Here is a 15916-nt window from a genome sequence, read left to right as displayed (position 1 = left end):
TCTTTTCTGCTTGGTTTGCGTGAATCGCTTCGTCGGGTTTGTCTCTCTGCTCGACAGACTGTAAGAATAAGCGTCAGCTGTGGGTGGGAACACGGGGCTCCCTGTGTGTAATCCTGCGACACATATTTTCATCGGATTGATTTTTTTTGATCCGCATCGGCATCAGTGCAGCGTGTCCAAGGCAACGAAATAAACCCTCTGAGCTATAAAACTGTTTCCGGTGCGGGTCCATCCAGAGAACATCATCTCACCCGCTGCCATTAAACAGCTCAGCGAGCTGTAGAAACATTTATGACATAGCTTTTTAATAATCAGTATTATTTGCTGCATTGCTACGCGCTATAAAGAAACTGAATGAATGAAGGGGAGTGTTTTTCTCTCTACGGTTCTAATCTTCTCTAAACGTCTCGAGGCTACTGAGCGACACGAAAGGAAAACCTAAGATTAGACGATGGAGGGGAGGGTGTTGATACAAAATACAAGTACAAAATCAAACAGAGCAAAAGATAAAAAGACAAACTGCAATTCAATGATTTTAGAGAAGAAGCAATGGAAATAAAAAAACTGACAATCTCAAGGTTCTATTTACATTCAGGGAGCGATTACATCTGATCCTCTTTCTCCTCCGCCTCCTCCCTCGCTCCGTCAGAGGGTCCGTTTTGCTACAGAGGACCCGCCATGTGGGCCTCCACTTCATGTGTTCATCAGTATGTGTGTGTGTGTGTGTGTGTGTGTGTGTATGCATAGGAATTTTTCCAATCATATTCAAAGGCAGCCCTGAAACATCTGAAGCAGTGAACTGTGCCGTCTGCTGGCCGTTTACAGGGTTTAATGGACGTTTGCAGAAACTGCAACGCTGAAAACTTTTACACATGAAGCTGCGTCTGAGGAGAGATGACTGACAGGAAGAGGGAGGAGAGGAGGTTCATCTGGACTCTCCTAAGGCAACAGAGCTCCCCTCTCTGCAGGTCAAAGGGCAGGGATGGAGAGCAAGCACACGCACGCACGCACGCACGCACGCACGCACGCACACACACACACACACACACACACACACACACACAGAGCGTAACAGTCTCGCTCTTTAACTCAAATATCAATGAAATGCTTTAGAAATGCCTGGAAGCTGGCATGCATCTATAAATAGTAAAAACCGTTCCATGACGCATGCATGCAAACTCAGATACATAAGTTGGTAACAAAAACACATAAATATAAAAAATCGACATATAAATATGCTAAGGAAACAAAAAGAGACTGAAATGTTTGTTTACGATGAAATAAAGTGATTTGGTCCAAGATGAAAGATGAAAAACTCCCAGATTTTTTCTTTTTCTTTGTGACGCTCTCCCATAAATCATCTCCGTCTCCTGGGCTGAGCTGCACCAGCTTCTCTAAGTTTCTATTTAAAGTCTAACTTTACTGCGTCATGTGCAAACACCACTCTAAGGTAAAAAGTCAAAGAGCAGCTTTGTCCTGGTGGACAGATGGAGCAACCAAGAATCAGACGCAACACTCTGAGCCATGAAACTCATTTCCTTATGAGACTGAGACTGGTTTCACTTTAAGGCCATCTCAGCGAGTCCCGGCTTAATTCGCAATTACATTCATCAAATCAGGAAAGATTTTAGTAAACAGTAAATTGTTTGTGCCCAATTACAAAGCTTTCCATCGTGTAAACAAACCACAACATGGTCACTACAAACCTGGTGAAGTCCAGATAAATCCAGAGATGTATGTCAGTTAGAGCCAAAGAACCTCAGAGGGAGCTCCACCTGCAGCCGCTCAGGTGACTTTCTAGTTTGAGATATGCTGAGGTGTCAGAACTCGTCATGAAGGGTACGGAGAGGACATCAGAAGCTCAAACTGTATTAGCTAAAATGCACAGAGAATGGATCCTTTATCAGAATTAGTATTAATAAGCTTTATTATTTTATTTTTATGTTTAAGCTGATATTCACCGTTAGCCAATCAGCTGTCACTTGGTTCTTCCAGACTAGCAAACTGTTTGCTTTGTGGTCACTGACTACAAAAAGTTAGTCCAGAATTTTAAATATTCATTAATAATCCTACATAAGAACTAGTCTGTTTTGTATCCCTTTATTATGAATTCAATTGAAGTTTCCTAGCTCTTAAACTGTCTCCATGTACTCATTTGGGTGTTAATCTATGTGAGTAGTTACTGACATGTGAAGCTGAATCAGATGCTGCAGACCAGAATAACATTCGCTGCGTGTCTTCGGCGGGCTACGCGTCCCGAACACCATCTCAGTTGTTACAAAATCAGAAGTTTTACATGTTCAGTAACAATCCTGCAAACAGACTGAGCTCATGTAACCTGACTCACCGAGCTCAGGAGCAGCTGGTGCAGCTCTCGCCCTCACCTCACTCAGTTTGTTCGCTCATACGAGTTTCTAATCACGCGGTTGTATGTGTGTGTGTTTTTGTGTGTGTTTGTAAACTGTAAACAGCTTCACTGCATAAACCAATGGAATGTACTGACATTGTGTGTGTGTGTGTGTGTGTGTGTGTGTGTGTGTGTGTGTGTGTGTGTTTTGGTCATGTGTGTCTCTAGCTGGGCCGATTTAGGATGCTCGACATGGAGGGAGCGACGGGGGGAGGTGGGACTGCATTAACGGGGGAGGCGGGGCCCGAGCTCTCGTTGCCGTGGGGAACAGATGCCCGGCCGCTGTACTGGCCGATGAAGGAGCCGTCCTCGTTGAACTGGATGTCCACGCTGTCCCCGTATTCAGCCAGAGAGTCGACGCTGCCCATCTTACTTTCCTCCAGAGACTGCTGGCTGTCCGAGCGCTTCTCATCGCCATCGCTGGAGGACGGCACAGAGACTCAGTGTAAATTCTCACAGACAAAAAGTGAAGTCTGATAAATGCAGGAACATGCTGTGTAGCATCACACAGACACGGTGACATCATAACTGTGTCAAATTTGTGAAATATGTCCCAAACTGAAAATGGAAAGAAAGAAACTGCATGGGTAAGTACATCCTCTTTAACAGTTCATCATGTTAAGGAGGATCAAGTTATTATAAGTATTTAAATAAATTTAAAGTATTTAAATAAAAAAAAATGTAATGATATAAAATAAACAATTTTAAAAATGCTGAAAAGACAAATATGAAATAACATAGTATAAAATAACACATGAATAAAATGTTAATAAAATTCTTCCTGGTGTTCAAGGACTGCAGGCTGATTATGCAAATGATGCCTAATTACACAAAAACTCAAAGAAATGCACACAGAATGAAAAGTTTCATTAAATCTAAACAGCTTCTCGACACAAACACACAAACACACATGTGAGTGCTACAGAGGGGTGAACTGTCCTACCTCTCCAGGGATCTGCAGGCAGAGCATTGAAGGGAGAAAGAAAAGTGAATGAAAGGAAGCAGAGCTGCGAGCATGACGAGCTGCACGCTCAGATGAAGCCGTCAAACTCGATGTTTCAGAAACAAAACAAAGTTTCATAATATGATTTACTGCAGGGATATTATCACTGTTTATATAAAAACATACTGTATATAACTGATCTCATTGTTGTGTCGACATGAAGGATTTTTGTGCAAAAACTAAACAACAACACACTGACTCAAATCGCAGGGTCGCTCTGTGTTTTGTGCTCTTGCTGTATTTTGTACCTGCAGGGCCACCATAGCACTTTGTTCTGTGTGGAAGCAAATGCATTTCAAGCATAGCCTGTAATCATGAGTGACATTCAAAAAGGCCCACCTGTATTCTCCAAAGGCTTCATCTTTCATTGGTCGAGCTTCAGAGTCCACCTCCTTACTTTCTTTGTCCTTCACTGTGAAAAAAAGAAACCTTTAACTCTGCGTTAGAGTCTGTGTGAGTCAGAGAGTGTTAGTCCAGCTGCGCACCACAGCGTACCTGCATATTTGCCGCCCTTGCTGCGTTTGATAAGGCAGAGGATGAGCAGTATGAGAACCAGCAGCACGATGGCGCTGATGAGTCCAATCAGCCAGCCTTGGGTGGCGAACCTGCCGGTTATCTCTGACGGCACTGAGAGAACAGAGACAGACTGTCACAGAAATGTTTGGAATGATGTCTGTGAAGGTTCTCAGTCATCCAGGTCATCGTAGTCTAAGGAGCTTGGAAAGAAAAGCGTCTGGACTTCTTTGAGTTGCTTGAAGACGTTTCACCTCTCATCTGTGAAGCTTCTAGCTTCTAGGATCAAATGGTGGAGAATCCCAGATTTAAGCTCTTTGGGAGTAACCCACCGAGAGGACCCCTAATGATCCTCTACCTAATTACATGAGCCAAGGTGTGAAGGTGTGGGTCCCAATCAGCCAAGGTTTCGAGTGAGCTCATTGTGAAACTTAGCCCCATCCTAACATGTGATTTCCTGAGGTCAGATGGCCCAGGAAGCGTCTGGGAAGGATCTCAGAACTGGATTAAAGATGGCAGACAGTTGGTGTCTCCACCATTTGACGCTAGAACTGAAGAAGCTTCTCGGATGAGAGGTGAAACGTCTTCAAGCAACTTAAAGAAGTCCAGACGCGATTGGAATTATGATTTTCACACAGGTAGCGAGATTAGCCCGCCTGAAAACTCCACAGTGCTAGTCCCAAAAGTTGATTCTGTTCATTGGACGTAACGTTTTCAGTGGGAGAAACACTTCGTCATCATCCAGGTGATTTCTTCAGTCTCAGCTGACTGCAGGTTTCAATCTTATAAACAGTCCATTTGCATAATGACTGAAACCAGCCCACTGAGGAACAATGGGCTGGGAGGTCAGTTCCTTGATCATTAATATGCAAATTCTCTTGACCATTGATCAACAACCACTGATCAAAGCTCATTGATCAATGGTCATGAGTCCCATTCACAGAGAGTTGGGGAATGGCTGCAATCACAGCATTGTAAGATGGTAACAGATGTACCCTTAGGCCCCCTCCTCGATTCAGAGATGGTCTTTCCCTTTTCACATAAATGGCCTCCTTGACTCCGCCCTTAAACCAGCGTTCCTCCCTATCCAGGATGTTACATCCTCATCATTGAAAGAGTGTCCACTGGCCTGTAGGTGTGAATAGACTGCAGAGTCTTGGCCTGACGAGGTGGCTCTTCTGTGATGTGACACCCGCTTCGCCAGAGGTTGTTTACTTTCTCCAATGTATAAATCCTGGCAATCCTCCAACCAGATCAAAGCTCCAGGTCAAGCTTTGTTCAGAGAATTTGCATACTAATGATCAAGGAACTGACCTCCCAGCCCATTGTTCCTTCAGTGGGCTGGTTTCAGTCATTATACAAATGTACTGTTTATAAGGTTGGGGAAACCTGCAGTCAGCTGAGACTGAAGAAGTCGCTTAAATCAGTGATGAAGTGTTTCTCCCACTGAAAACGTTACGTCCAGATGAACAGAATTAACTTTTTGGGATTTACTTACCTGGATGATTGAGCACGCATCAGGACGTCGACAGTGCTAGATTTGTGAATCTGTGAAGATTGTGGCATCAACCTCTACTACTCTGCATACTTACATGGTTCCACGGTCTTTGCCTCGCCTTGCCAATAAGTGGAGTTTCCATGCATGACCCTCAGGTGGTACTGAGCTCCTGGTTGGAGGCCCGTCAGCATATAGAAACCCTGCGTAGTGTTGACCTGTTCTGACTTCTCCCACCCACCGCCTCCTGCAGCCACACGGCAGAGAAGAATGAAACATATGAAGAACATAGTAGGAATCAATCCTAAAGCTGTTCCTCCTCTCATTTAATGAACTGTCTCTGATTCTTCTGCTCTTTCTAATAATTCTGCTGTGATGTTGATCCAGAGACGCTGCAGAAGCAAAACAGTGTGAAAATTCATATTCAAATCACTGGATACGCATGAAACATCAGAGAGTCGTGACAGTTTAATCTACTTGTTATCATCATAACAAGTTGGGAGCTGTTTACTTGTTCTTGGTTCACTGCAGGTTCTTCAGGCTCGTCTCACTTTGGATTGAACCATTAGTCAGGCTGTCATGTTCTCAGACCAAAGTATAACTTCAAGAGAAAAAAGCCTTAAAGGTTTATTTTTTGGACATTTGAGAGTTTTTTCAGATTTGACTGTTGAGCCTCCGCATGCTGTTCTTCAACACTGAAGTTTAAACCTCTGTTCGATCATTTAGAGTCAGGATCTTCAAAATAATTGGTCGAATCACCGCCGGGAACTGTTATCAAGACTTTGAGAAGGACTCAGACATGTTTTCCTTCCTTACTCTCCAGCTCCTTTATTCCCCTTTCTAAGAGTCATTGTCCACACATGCTCACAGACCCCCTCAAACTTCCTCTCCCTGCAAGCCGTCCTGTCCTTACCGCTCTTCTTGAGGTATTGGATGTGGAAGCCGTGGTTTCGGTTTCTCTCTCCGGGCACCCAGCTCAGGTGGACTGATGCGTTACCAGAGGTTACTGTGATGTTTCTCGGAGGCTCTAGAAGGCAGGGGGGTGGAGAAAACAAGGTCAATTTGAGAATTTGGTTTTATTTCACTAAATAAAGCCGAACACTAAACGGTGTGAGGCAGAATTCTGAAGTTTCACCTCCATCAAGCAGGGTGGCTCCCCTGCGTGTGATGGGAGGGCCTTGTCCAATCTTTGTGCATGCTGTTACTTTGAAGATGTAATGGCTGTCGGGGTCCAGGTTGTCCAGCGTGATGTGCTTTACTGTGGGATCATTGACATTCAGTATCTCCACAGGACTGTCTTTGCTTTCCACCTCTACAGATGAAACACAAACCAGGCAGAAAAACATGACTAAGAACGCTTGGTGGCCAAACGCTGTTCCCAGAAAGTGAAATAAATAAAACTTAAACAGGGACAAAGAAAAACATTGAAATCTGAAGGAAACACCAGAAAGTAAAGTTACAACAGAATTCAAGGATGAACACAAAAAGAAAAGTCACAATCGTTAAACTTCATCTTATTTTCATGACGCAGCCAGGATCAGACCTTACCCCGTTGGTACTGCACTATGTATCCCAGCAGAATGCCGTTGGTCTCAGCTGGAGGGCTCCAGGAGAGAATCAGGGATTTTTCTGTCGGGCTTTCAAACTCCAGAGTTGCAGGAGGACCAGGAACTGCACACACAGAACAGTTCCAGGTGAGGTTTGTGTAACTTGAGAACTGATCCTGAACTCTTAGACACGAGGGAAGAAAGTTCGGTTGACTTTATTCTGTCTGAATGTCAAAGTCCGCTCGGATATGAATGTCGTGTCGTAAGCTTTTGGGTCAGGTGCAGAGGTTGCAATGGGCTGGAACAAGAGCAGCATTCTGATACCTTCAAATAATTGGTAATTAAAGCAGACAGCTAACTTACTACACAATGCTGCTCAGATCAGCTGACCTTTGACTTGTGGAACCTGTCAAATTGCACTTCGATCCATGGTCACATGACCCTCAAACAGCAGTGTTTGGTTGAAACTCACCTCCCTCCGGCGTGTGGAAGTGGTGCGGCGGGGAGCGAGGACTCTCCCCTTTGCTGTTAAACGCAGTGACCGTCAGCTCATACTCAGAAAACAGTCGCAGTCCCGTCACCTCCGCTGAGGTCTTGCTATGGTCAACCTCCTCCACCTGCCAGCTGTGCTCGTCTGTCTCACTCAATTGTTTAGATCTTTCTCCTCTGTCCTCCTCATGTTGGGATTGTCTGAGAGACCTCCGGCTCCGTTCGGCCTTGGGAGCCAGCCTCTTATAGTAGATCTGAAACAAGCATAGAGAAACATGAACACACTTTATGTGCTTTGATAAAGTTACAGCTGAAAATGAAATTAAAAAATTCAGAACACGATAAAAACTTTTATCAGCCTGTGTTTTCATCCATTATTCTACTAATCAAAGATGCCACTCGGGACTATTTTCTGGGGTTTGATTGACAGAAAGATTATAAAGTTTCTCAGTATTAAAGATGGGCAGAGGCTCAAAGCCAAAGTCCAATTAAATTTTTGAAACATCGCACCAAGTAATAACCTTACATGAACAGAGGATTTAAATGTTAAGAGCATTTCTGTGATGTGAGTCAGGTAATTAAACTCAATGAGAAGTGCTACCCTGTATCCCAGCAGCCAACCTCGGACCCTCTGAGCTTTGTTCCAGCTCACTCTGATGGTGCTGTTCATCACGGTGGTTGAAACTCCAGTCGGCGCTTCCTCTGGCTCTGAGAGAAGCAGCAAGGCATGAACATAAGAAATCAGCACAGCAGCGATGTTATTTGCACAAACTCGCAGTTTATGACTGTGTGTGTGAATGTGTATTGATATCTTTGTGGGGACAAAAGTTGGACTTTTACTATAGTTGTGGGGACCAACAGCCTTCATGGGGACCAGAATTCTGGTCCTCACAAGTCTGAAGGCATTTTTAAAACTAAAAAAGGTGGTTCTAGTGTCAGGGTTACAACTGGGTTATGGTTAGGTTTAGGGTAAGGGGCTAGGGAAAGCATTATGTCAGTTACACACAAGATATGAATACGCAACATGTGTATGTGTGTGTGCACGGTTTTCTGTCAGAGACAAACTTCTGAATTTCTGCTGAATTCATTACACTAGTAAATACCCATTGCTGCAGTAATGACTTGTCTGTGATTGTCAGGATATTTCTAAGCAATACGGTGATGTCATAATATAAGCACGTGAACCTGAAATGATGAATAGTTTAACAGCATGTGTCTGTGAAGGTCCTCATTGATCCAGGTCATCGTAGTCTAAGGAGCTTGGAAAGAAAAGCGTCTGGACTTCTTTAAGTTGCTTGAAGACGTTTCACCTCTCATTCGAGAAGCTTCTTCAGTTTTAGGGTCAAATGGTGGAGAGTCCCAGATTTAAGCTCTTTGGGAGTAACCCACCGAGAGGGACAATGGACCCACTATTGACCCTCTACCTAATCACACGAGCCAAGAGAAGACAGATGTGTGAAGGAGTGACCTTTGACCTTTAGATGCCGATGGACAGCTGAGTCTTGTCCTGTGGAGGTGGCTCTTCTATGTTGTGCCATGCGCTTGTGAAGTGGCTGTTTGGTCTCTCCAATGTAGAGGTCTGGGCATTCCTCGCTGCACTGTACAGCAAACACCACGTTGTTAAGTTTGTGTTTTGGAGTTTTGTCTTTGGGATGAACCAGTTTCTGTCTGAGCGTGTTGCTGGGTCTGAAGTAAACTGGGATGTTGTGCTTGGAGAAAACTCCTAAAGAATGGCAAACAGTTATCCTTTGTGTCAAACTAGGGAAGACACAAAGGATAACTGTTTGTCATTCCTGAACTGTGCTGTGTGCATTGAGAAGAAACCTCAACATCGAAGTTTACCGGAAGCCCACGCACACGGACCAGTACCTCCTCTTTGACTCCCATCACCCTCTGGAACACAGACTTGGAGTAATTAGGACCCTACACCACCGGGCAGAACATGTTCCCTCTAAGCCTGAAGGAAAAAAGAAGCAACACACACATGCAAAGGAAACACTTAAAACATTGTCATCCCCTATGTAGCCGGTGTATCAGAGAAACTCAGGAGAGTTTTCTCCAAGCACAACATCCTAGTTTACTTCAGACCCAGCAGCACACTTGGACACAAACTGGTTCACCCGAACGACAAAACTCCTAAACACAAACTTAACAATGTGGTGTATGCTGTACAGTGCAGCGAGGAATGCTCAGACCTCTACATTGGAGAGACCAAACAGCCACTTCACAAGCGCATGGCACAACACAGAAGAGCCACCTCCACAGGACAAGACTCAGCAGTCCATCTGCATCTTAAGGATAAAGGACACTCTTTCGAGGATGCCAATGTTCACATTTTGGACAGAGAGGACAGATGGTTTGAAAGAGGAGTGAAAGAAGCCATCTATGTCCACTGTGAGCGACCATCTTTGAACAGAGGGCGGAGCTTGTGACACCAATTGTCTGCAATCTATAATCCAGTTTTGAGATCCTTCCCAGATGCCTTAACGCCCACTCACACCCTGGGCCATCTGACCTCAGGAAATGACATAATAAGGTGGGGTCAGGTTTCACAATGAGCTCACCTGAAACTCTGGCTGATTGTGACCCACACCCAGTTTCACACCTTGGCTCATGTGATTAGAGGATCATCAGGGGGTCCTTTTGTCCCTCTGTGGGGGGGACACTCCCATATGGCCTAAATCTGGGACTCTCCACCATTTGACCCTAGAACTGAAGAAGCTTAGCCCGTTGGTAAGAACCTTTGGACGGTGTCATGTCACGCGTTGCTGCTGCTGCTGCTGCTGCTGCTGCTGCTGCTGCTGCTGATAAAACACTGAGCTTTCCAAAGACCAGTGAAGACCTCAGAGCTCGAGGTAACTGAAGGAAACCGTGATGACTGCTGTGAGGAATGACCTTGGCAGTCATCACCTTTTTACCTCCTAACTACCCTCTAACTGAACAGTTCTCTAAGCCTGTGAAAGAACGCATGTGCAACCTCCTAAACAGAAATAAGTCAGTTCGAGCTGAAACTCGTATTTCTCATCAAAATGACAACATTACAAAAGAGGCAATTATTGATTCACATGCCGAACATTCAGCGTGAGACATTAAACCCTCAGCTGCATCATTCCCATCATCCACTCATTGAGATTCTTGACTTTTGACCTAAAGACATTTTCCCAGCAGAATCTAAGCACTGACAGGAAACTTCACTATATGCTCTGAGTGATTAACAGCCTGCACAGCAGCAAAGCATTCATGTGTACAGCTGCCGGGCACTCCAACAAGAGATGTTAGATTTGACATTTTGACAGAAAGAGCTGTGATGTGATGCTTCATGAAGCTGTTGCAGTGAGATTATTTATGACTGATGGCATTCATAAGCTGTATGGATAAACATGGTTAACTCAGATTGTTTTAAGTTGATATTTTCAGAACTGGCTCACTGTCATCAGTATTACTGACTTGTAGATATCATGTACTGTCTCTATATGTGTATGTATGAGCTTTAGTTCCAGTCCTCTCAGTGGGTGCACACAGGCTTTAGCCCTGTAATGGTTCCCAGTTACACACAATAACAGGCCCTCCCATTACAGCACTCGGCCACAGGGATGAAGCTCTGGGATGACGTACTGTCCTCTCCGGAGTGCCCGCTCTCCGACTTTGGTTCCGGTCCTCCTCCGAGAGCGTTGACAGATCGGACTTTGATCTCAAACGGTGTGTACGTTCCTGTGTTGTTCACTATGAACGGTGGAGACCTCACACGGCCGGAGTTCCAGTTTACATTTGACCCATCGGCCTCCCTCCACAGCACCTCGTACTGGAAGTTCTGGCCGTTATGGAAACGCTTGTCTATCTCCTGCAACAGAAAGTAAGAATATGAAGTGCCCGTGGACTGTGCTTTTCATGAAACATATCAGAGGATGTTTACTCGAGCCCACTGCATACACGCTGACGTACTCACATCCCACGTGATGATCAGTGTCCCTGGTTCTGAGGAGTTACTGCGCACTCCTGTAGGGTTGATGGAGGGAACTAAAAGGGTGAAGGAAAATATCTCAGTTTAATAAACACACTTCAGTCATCCTGTATTGATCTTCTTTATTGATCTCCATGACCATTGATCAACCATGTTTTATATTTCTTTGTGAAACTTTCAGACTGATAATGTAATTAATGGTAAATACATTTTCCGTCCCTCTAATGTCAGCCTGAGGCTCAGCTGTGAGTCAGACTCCATGGTAAAACTTCACAGCAGAAACAAACTTCCTGCAGAAGAACAACACGGTGATGACCATAAACTGCTGTTCCAAAAACCGGTGGGTAATGCCACGCCTCATATTGAGCTCCTGGACACAGTCTATAAAAATCACTGCTAGTAGCAGTTGTAACTCTAAAGCTCATCACATCTGCTGCTAGCTTATATTGTTGTTTCATTCACTGAAGTCTTTTCCAGCCTCTGACACATGGATCCTATCACTTAAGGCTAGAGGTGGGCGGATCGATACCAATGCTGGTACTGGTATCGGATCGATACTATCATGATAGGATCGATTTTTATTTCTATCTTTTAGTTGCAGCACGTAGCCCAGTGAATTGTGTTAAATAAAGTGTATACCTCAAACATGCACCTGTGATGTTCACGGTCACGTCTATTTTATTTATGTCCTATAGCAAACATAAATTAAAAAAACCTCCCAATTTAAAATACACGAAAAGCTGAAGAGTGTGTTTTGTTGTGTCAACTAATTATTGTGGAAATTAAAAATCACAGTTGAAATCAGAATCTCATAAATCATGCTGCTCTTCCCTACATAAGCTGCCTTTAAGCTTTGGTATCAGTACTGGTATTGGCAGTACTGGCCCTGTATTTATTTGATATTGGATCTATACCAACATTTGCACAGCACAAGTTGAGGTATTGTTCTTTACCAGCAGGTGGCGTGCTGTGGTGGTCTGAGGAGTTGCTGTGTCTGCTCCTGCCAACCTCATTGATGGCGATGACCCGGAATCGGTAGGTGGAGAATGGATGGAGGGTCAGCTCCACGTGGTTGAAGTCGCCTGGCACTTTCTTCATTTCCTCCCATGTCCACTTCCTCTCCTCCGTGTGGTACTCCTCCCGAGCCTGTATGATGAACTCTGGAAGGAGTCAGACATGATCCGGTTCATCAGCTGTTTTTCAGCTGTAGGTCGGTTTTTCAGTTCAGTTCTTTTTTATTTCAAACATATACATTCACCAACGTTTCATAAAATCATTCCATACAGTTGTTTGAAAAGGAGTAGGCAGAAGTATATACTTATTTAGCCCTACCCCCTCAGGTTTACATCCTCATCATCTAAATTTGAACAACAAAAACGTATACAACGCCTTCAACTTAGAACATAACATCTCAAAAAGTATTTTCACATGTTCAACTAAAACTATATTTAGATTTGCTAATTTGCAGAAGAAAATAAACATGAGTTTGACTGCTGTCTTGGGTTAATTGCATTTTCTTCATTCTTATACTTATTTAAAATTTATTGTTTGAGTTTTATTTTAAACTGGTTTATATCACTACTGACCTTTATTACTTCTTTTAACTCATTCCAGAATTTAACTCCCGCTATTGAAATAGACATTCTTTTCAATGTTGTTCTTACTCTTTGTAATTTTCAAATAAATACGTTTTAAATAAAGTTGAATGAGCAACATGGTTTGTTTCAGGAATGCCTAAGGTGTTCATCCATCCATCCATCATCTTCTGCTTTATCCGAGGCTGGGTCGCGGGGGCAGCAGCCTAAGCAGAGAAGCCCAGACCTCCCTTTCCCCAGCCACCTCCTTCAGCTTATCCGGGGGAACACCAAGGCGTTCCCAGGCCAGCCGAGAGATATAATCTCTCCAGCGTGTCCTGGGTCTGCCCCGGGGCCTCCTCCCGGTAGGACATGCCCGGAACACCTCACCCAGGAGGCGCCCAGGAGGCATCCTTGTCAGATGCCCAAACCACTTCAGCTGGCTCCTTTCGATGTGGAGGAGCTCTACTCTGAGCCCCTCCCGGATGGCTGAACTTCTCACCCTATCTCTAAGGGAGAGGCCAGCCACCCGTTATGGGAAGCTTATTTCCGCTGCTTGTATCCGCAATCTCGTTCTTTCGGTCACTACCCACAGCTCGTGGCCATAAGTGAGGGTAGGGACGTAGATCGACCGGTAAATTGAGAGCTTCGCTTTTACACTCAGCTCTCTCTTCATCACGACGGACCGGTTCCAGTGCGAGCTGGAGGCCCTCACCCAATGAAGCCAACAGAACCACATCATCTGCGAAAAGCAGAGATGAGATTCTGAGGCCACCGAAGTGAAAGCCCTCCGCCACTTGGCTGTGCCTAGAAATCCTGTCCATAAAAATTATGAACAGAATTGGTGACAAAGGGCAGCCCTGGTGGAGCCCATCACCCACCAGGAACGAGTCCAACTTATTGCTGGCAATGCGAACCAAGCTCTTTCAACAGTTGTTGCAGGTTTGAATGGCCCGTAGCAATGGGCCAGACACCCCATACTCCTGCAGCAGCTCCCACAGGACACCCTGAGGGACACGGTCGAATGCCTTCTCCAAGCCCACAAAACACATGTAGACTGGTTGGGCAAACTCCCATGCACCCTCAAGTATCCTCGAGAGGATAAAGAGCTGGTCCAGTGTTCCGCGACCAGGACAAAAACCGCATTGTTCCTCCTGCATCCGAGGTTCGACTAGTGGACGAACTCTCCTTTCCAGCACCCTGGCATAGACTTTCCCAGGGAGGCTGAGGAGTGTGATCCCCCTGTAGTTGGAACACACCCTCCGGTCCCCCTTCTTAAAGATGGGGACCACCACCCCGGTCTGCCAGTCCACAGGTACTGCCCCTGATCTCCACGCAACATTGTAGAGGCGTGTCAACCAGGACAGCCCTACAACGTCCAGAGCCTTCAGGAACTCGGGGCAGACCTCATCCACACCAGGGGCTCAGCCACCAAGGAGTTGTTTAACTGCCTCAGTCACCTCACCCCTGGAAATTGGCGGGTCATCCCCCTCATTCCCAGACTCTGCTTCCTACTCGGAAGATGTGTCAGTGGGATTAAGGAGGTCCTCGAAGTATTCCTTCCACCGTCTGACAATTTTCTCAGTCAAAGTCAGCAGCGCTCCATGACAGGCACCAACCACCTTGCGGCCGCAGCTCAATGCAGCAGCTTCGGCAATGGAGATGCTGAACATGGTGCATTCGGACTCAATGTCCCCAGTCTCCCTTGGAATGCTGTTGAAGCTCTGCCGGAGGTGTGCGTTGAAGATCTCACGGACTGGGGCCTCTGCTAGGTGTTCCCAGCACACCCTCACTACGCATTTAGGTGCACCGAGTCTATCCAGCGTCCTCCCCCGCCACCTGATCGATCTCACCACCAGGTGGTGGTCAGTTGACAGCGCAGCCCCTTTCTTTACCTGAGTGTCCAGAACATATGGTCGCAGGTCTGGTGATACGATTACAAAACCGATTGTCCTGGTGCCACGTGCACTTATGGACACTCTTATGTTCGAACGAGGTGTTCGTTATGGCCAAACTGTGATTTGCACAGAAGTCCAATAACAAAACACCGCTCGGGTTCAGATCGGGGAGGCCTTTCCTCCCAATCATGCCCATCCAGGTCTCGCTGTCGTTACCCATGTTTTTCATAACTGATGAAGATGGAGTGTGATTGGTGGAGGTTGGTGGCCTGCTGTACTCCTTTTTCAGTCATCTCAGAAAAATCCAGAACATTTCATAAGGTTTAAGAGTCTCAGCAGGAAATGAAAATGTCCTCTTCAGCTGCTTCCACTATCAGCACATGACAACAGATACCAAAATTCGCATGTTTTGTTTGTGTGCGTGTGTGGTACCTGTGATGGGGCTGTTGTGGGAGAGTCCTGGGCTCCAGCTGAGAGTCACACTGACCCCCTCAGCATTAGACAAAGTCAGACCACTGGGAGGGTCCGGTTTTGCTGAGAGTACAACAGAAAACAATTAGAGCCACAGTCCAGACACACACACACACACACACACACACACACACACACACACACACACACACACACACACACACACACACACACACACACACACACACCTATGACAGTGATGGAGCCCTGTGCAATCACGTTGTCCACTTTAGTGATGACCTCACAGGAATACTCCGTGCTGTCATTTAATTGGACGTCTGTCACTTTCAGCGTGTTGTTCTTGAAGAAGGTGTACCTGCACACACACACGAGCACACGTGTAATTCTGTGTAACAACAACAGTACAAGTCATTTATTTCTGCACCCTGACAGAGACATGCAGACCTCCAGTTCAGAGCTGAGGAACTCAGATGTTTCTTGGATGGTGACACCTGAGAGCTGCTGTAATGTTCTCTCTCTGTGTTGAGAGTCATGAACGTTTATCGACGATGCTGCATTTCAAAGTATGCACTTTTACTACATTTTGGTTGTTTTTCA

The 15916-nt window shown here is 45.4% G+C and overlaps 1 protein-coding gene across 4 annotated transcripts in view; it reads right to left on the bottom strand.

The window, feature by feature from the left end:
• Positions 1-2496: 2496 nt before the first annotated feature.
• LOC308407918 (neural cell adhesion molecule L1.1-like) overlaps positions 2497-15916 on the bottom strand; it is a 43569-nt gene continuing 30149 nt past the window's right edge. For 2 of the 4 annotated variants that reach the window (XM_080899891.1, XM_080899893.1), the window contains 15 exons: positions 15547-15674; positions 15320-15421; positions 12369-12575; positions 11401-11471; positions 11070-11295; positions 8056-8162; positions 7438-7708; positions 6967-7089; positions 6554-6730; positions 6332-6445; positions 5516-5665; positions 3906-4037; positions 3750-3822; positions 3351-3362; positions 2497-2827 (listed from right to left, as the gene is read on the bottom strand). In XM_080899891.1, the coding sequence (XP_080756017.1) occupies positions 2572-2827; positions 3351-3362; positions 3750-3822; positions 3906-4037; positions 5516-5665; positions 6332-6445; positions 6554-6730; positions 6967-7089; positions 7438-7708; positions 8056-8162; positions 11070-11295; positions 11401-11471; positions 12369-12575; positions 15320-15421; positions 15547-15674 (2149 nt within the window). In that variant the 3' untranslated portion in view covers positions 2497-2571. The remainder of the gene's footprint in view (positions 2828-3350; positions 3363-3749; positions 3823-3905; positions 4038-5515; positions 5666-6331; positions 6446-6553; positions 6731-6966; positions 7090-7437; positions 7709-8055; positions 8163-11069; positions 11296-11400; positions 11472-12368; positions 12576-15319; positions 15422-15546; positions 15675-15916) is intronic. The other 2 variants (XM_080899892.1, XM_080899894.1) reach the window with 1 other exon arrangement.

The sequence above is a fragment of the Rhamphochromis sp. 'chilingali' genome (genome assembly GCF_963969265.1).
Source record: "Rhamphochromis sp. 'chilingali' genome assembly, chromosome: 12".
NCBI lineage: Eukaryota > Metazoa > Chordata > Actinopteri > Cichliformes > Cichlidae > Rhamphochromis > Rhamphochromis sp. 'chilingali'.
This window is presented reverse-complemented; position numbering and strand designations above follow the sequence as displayed.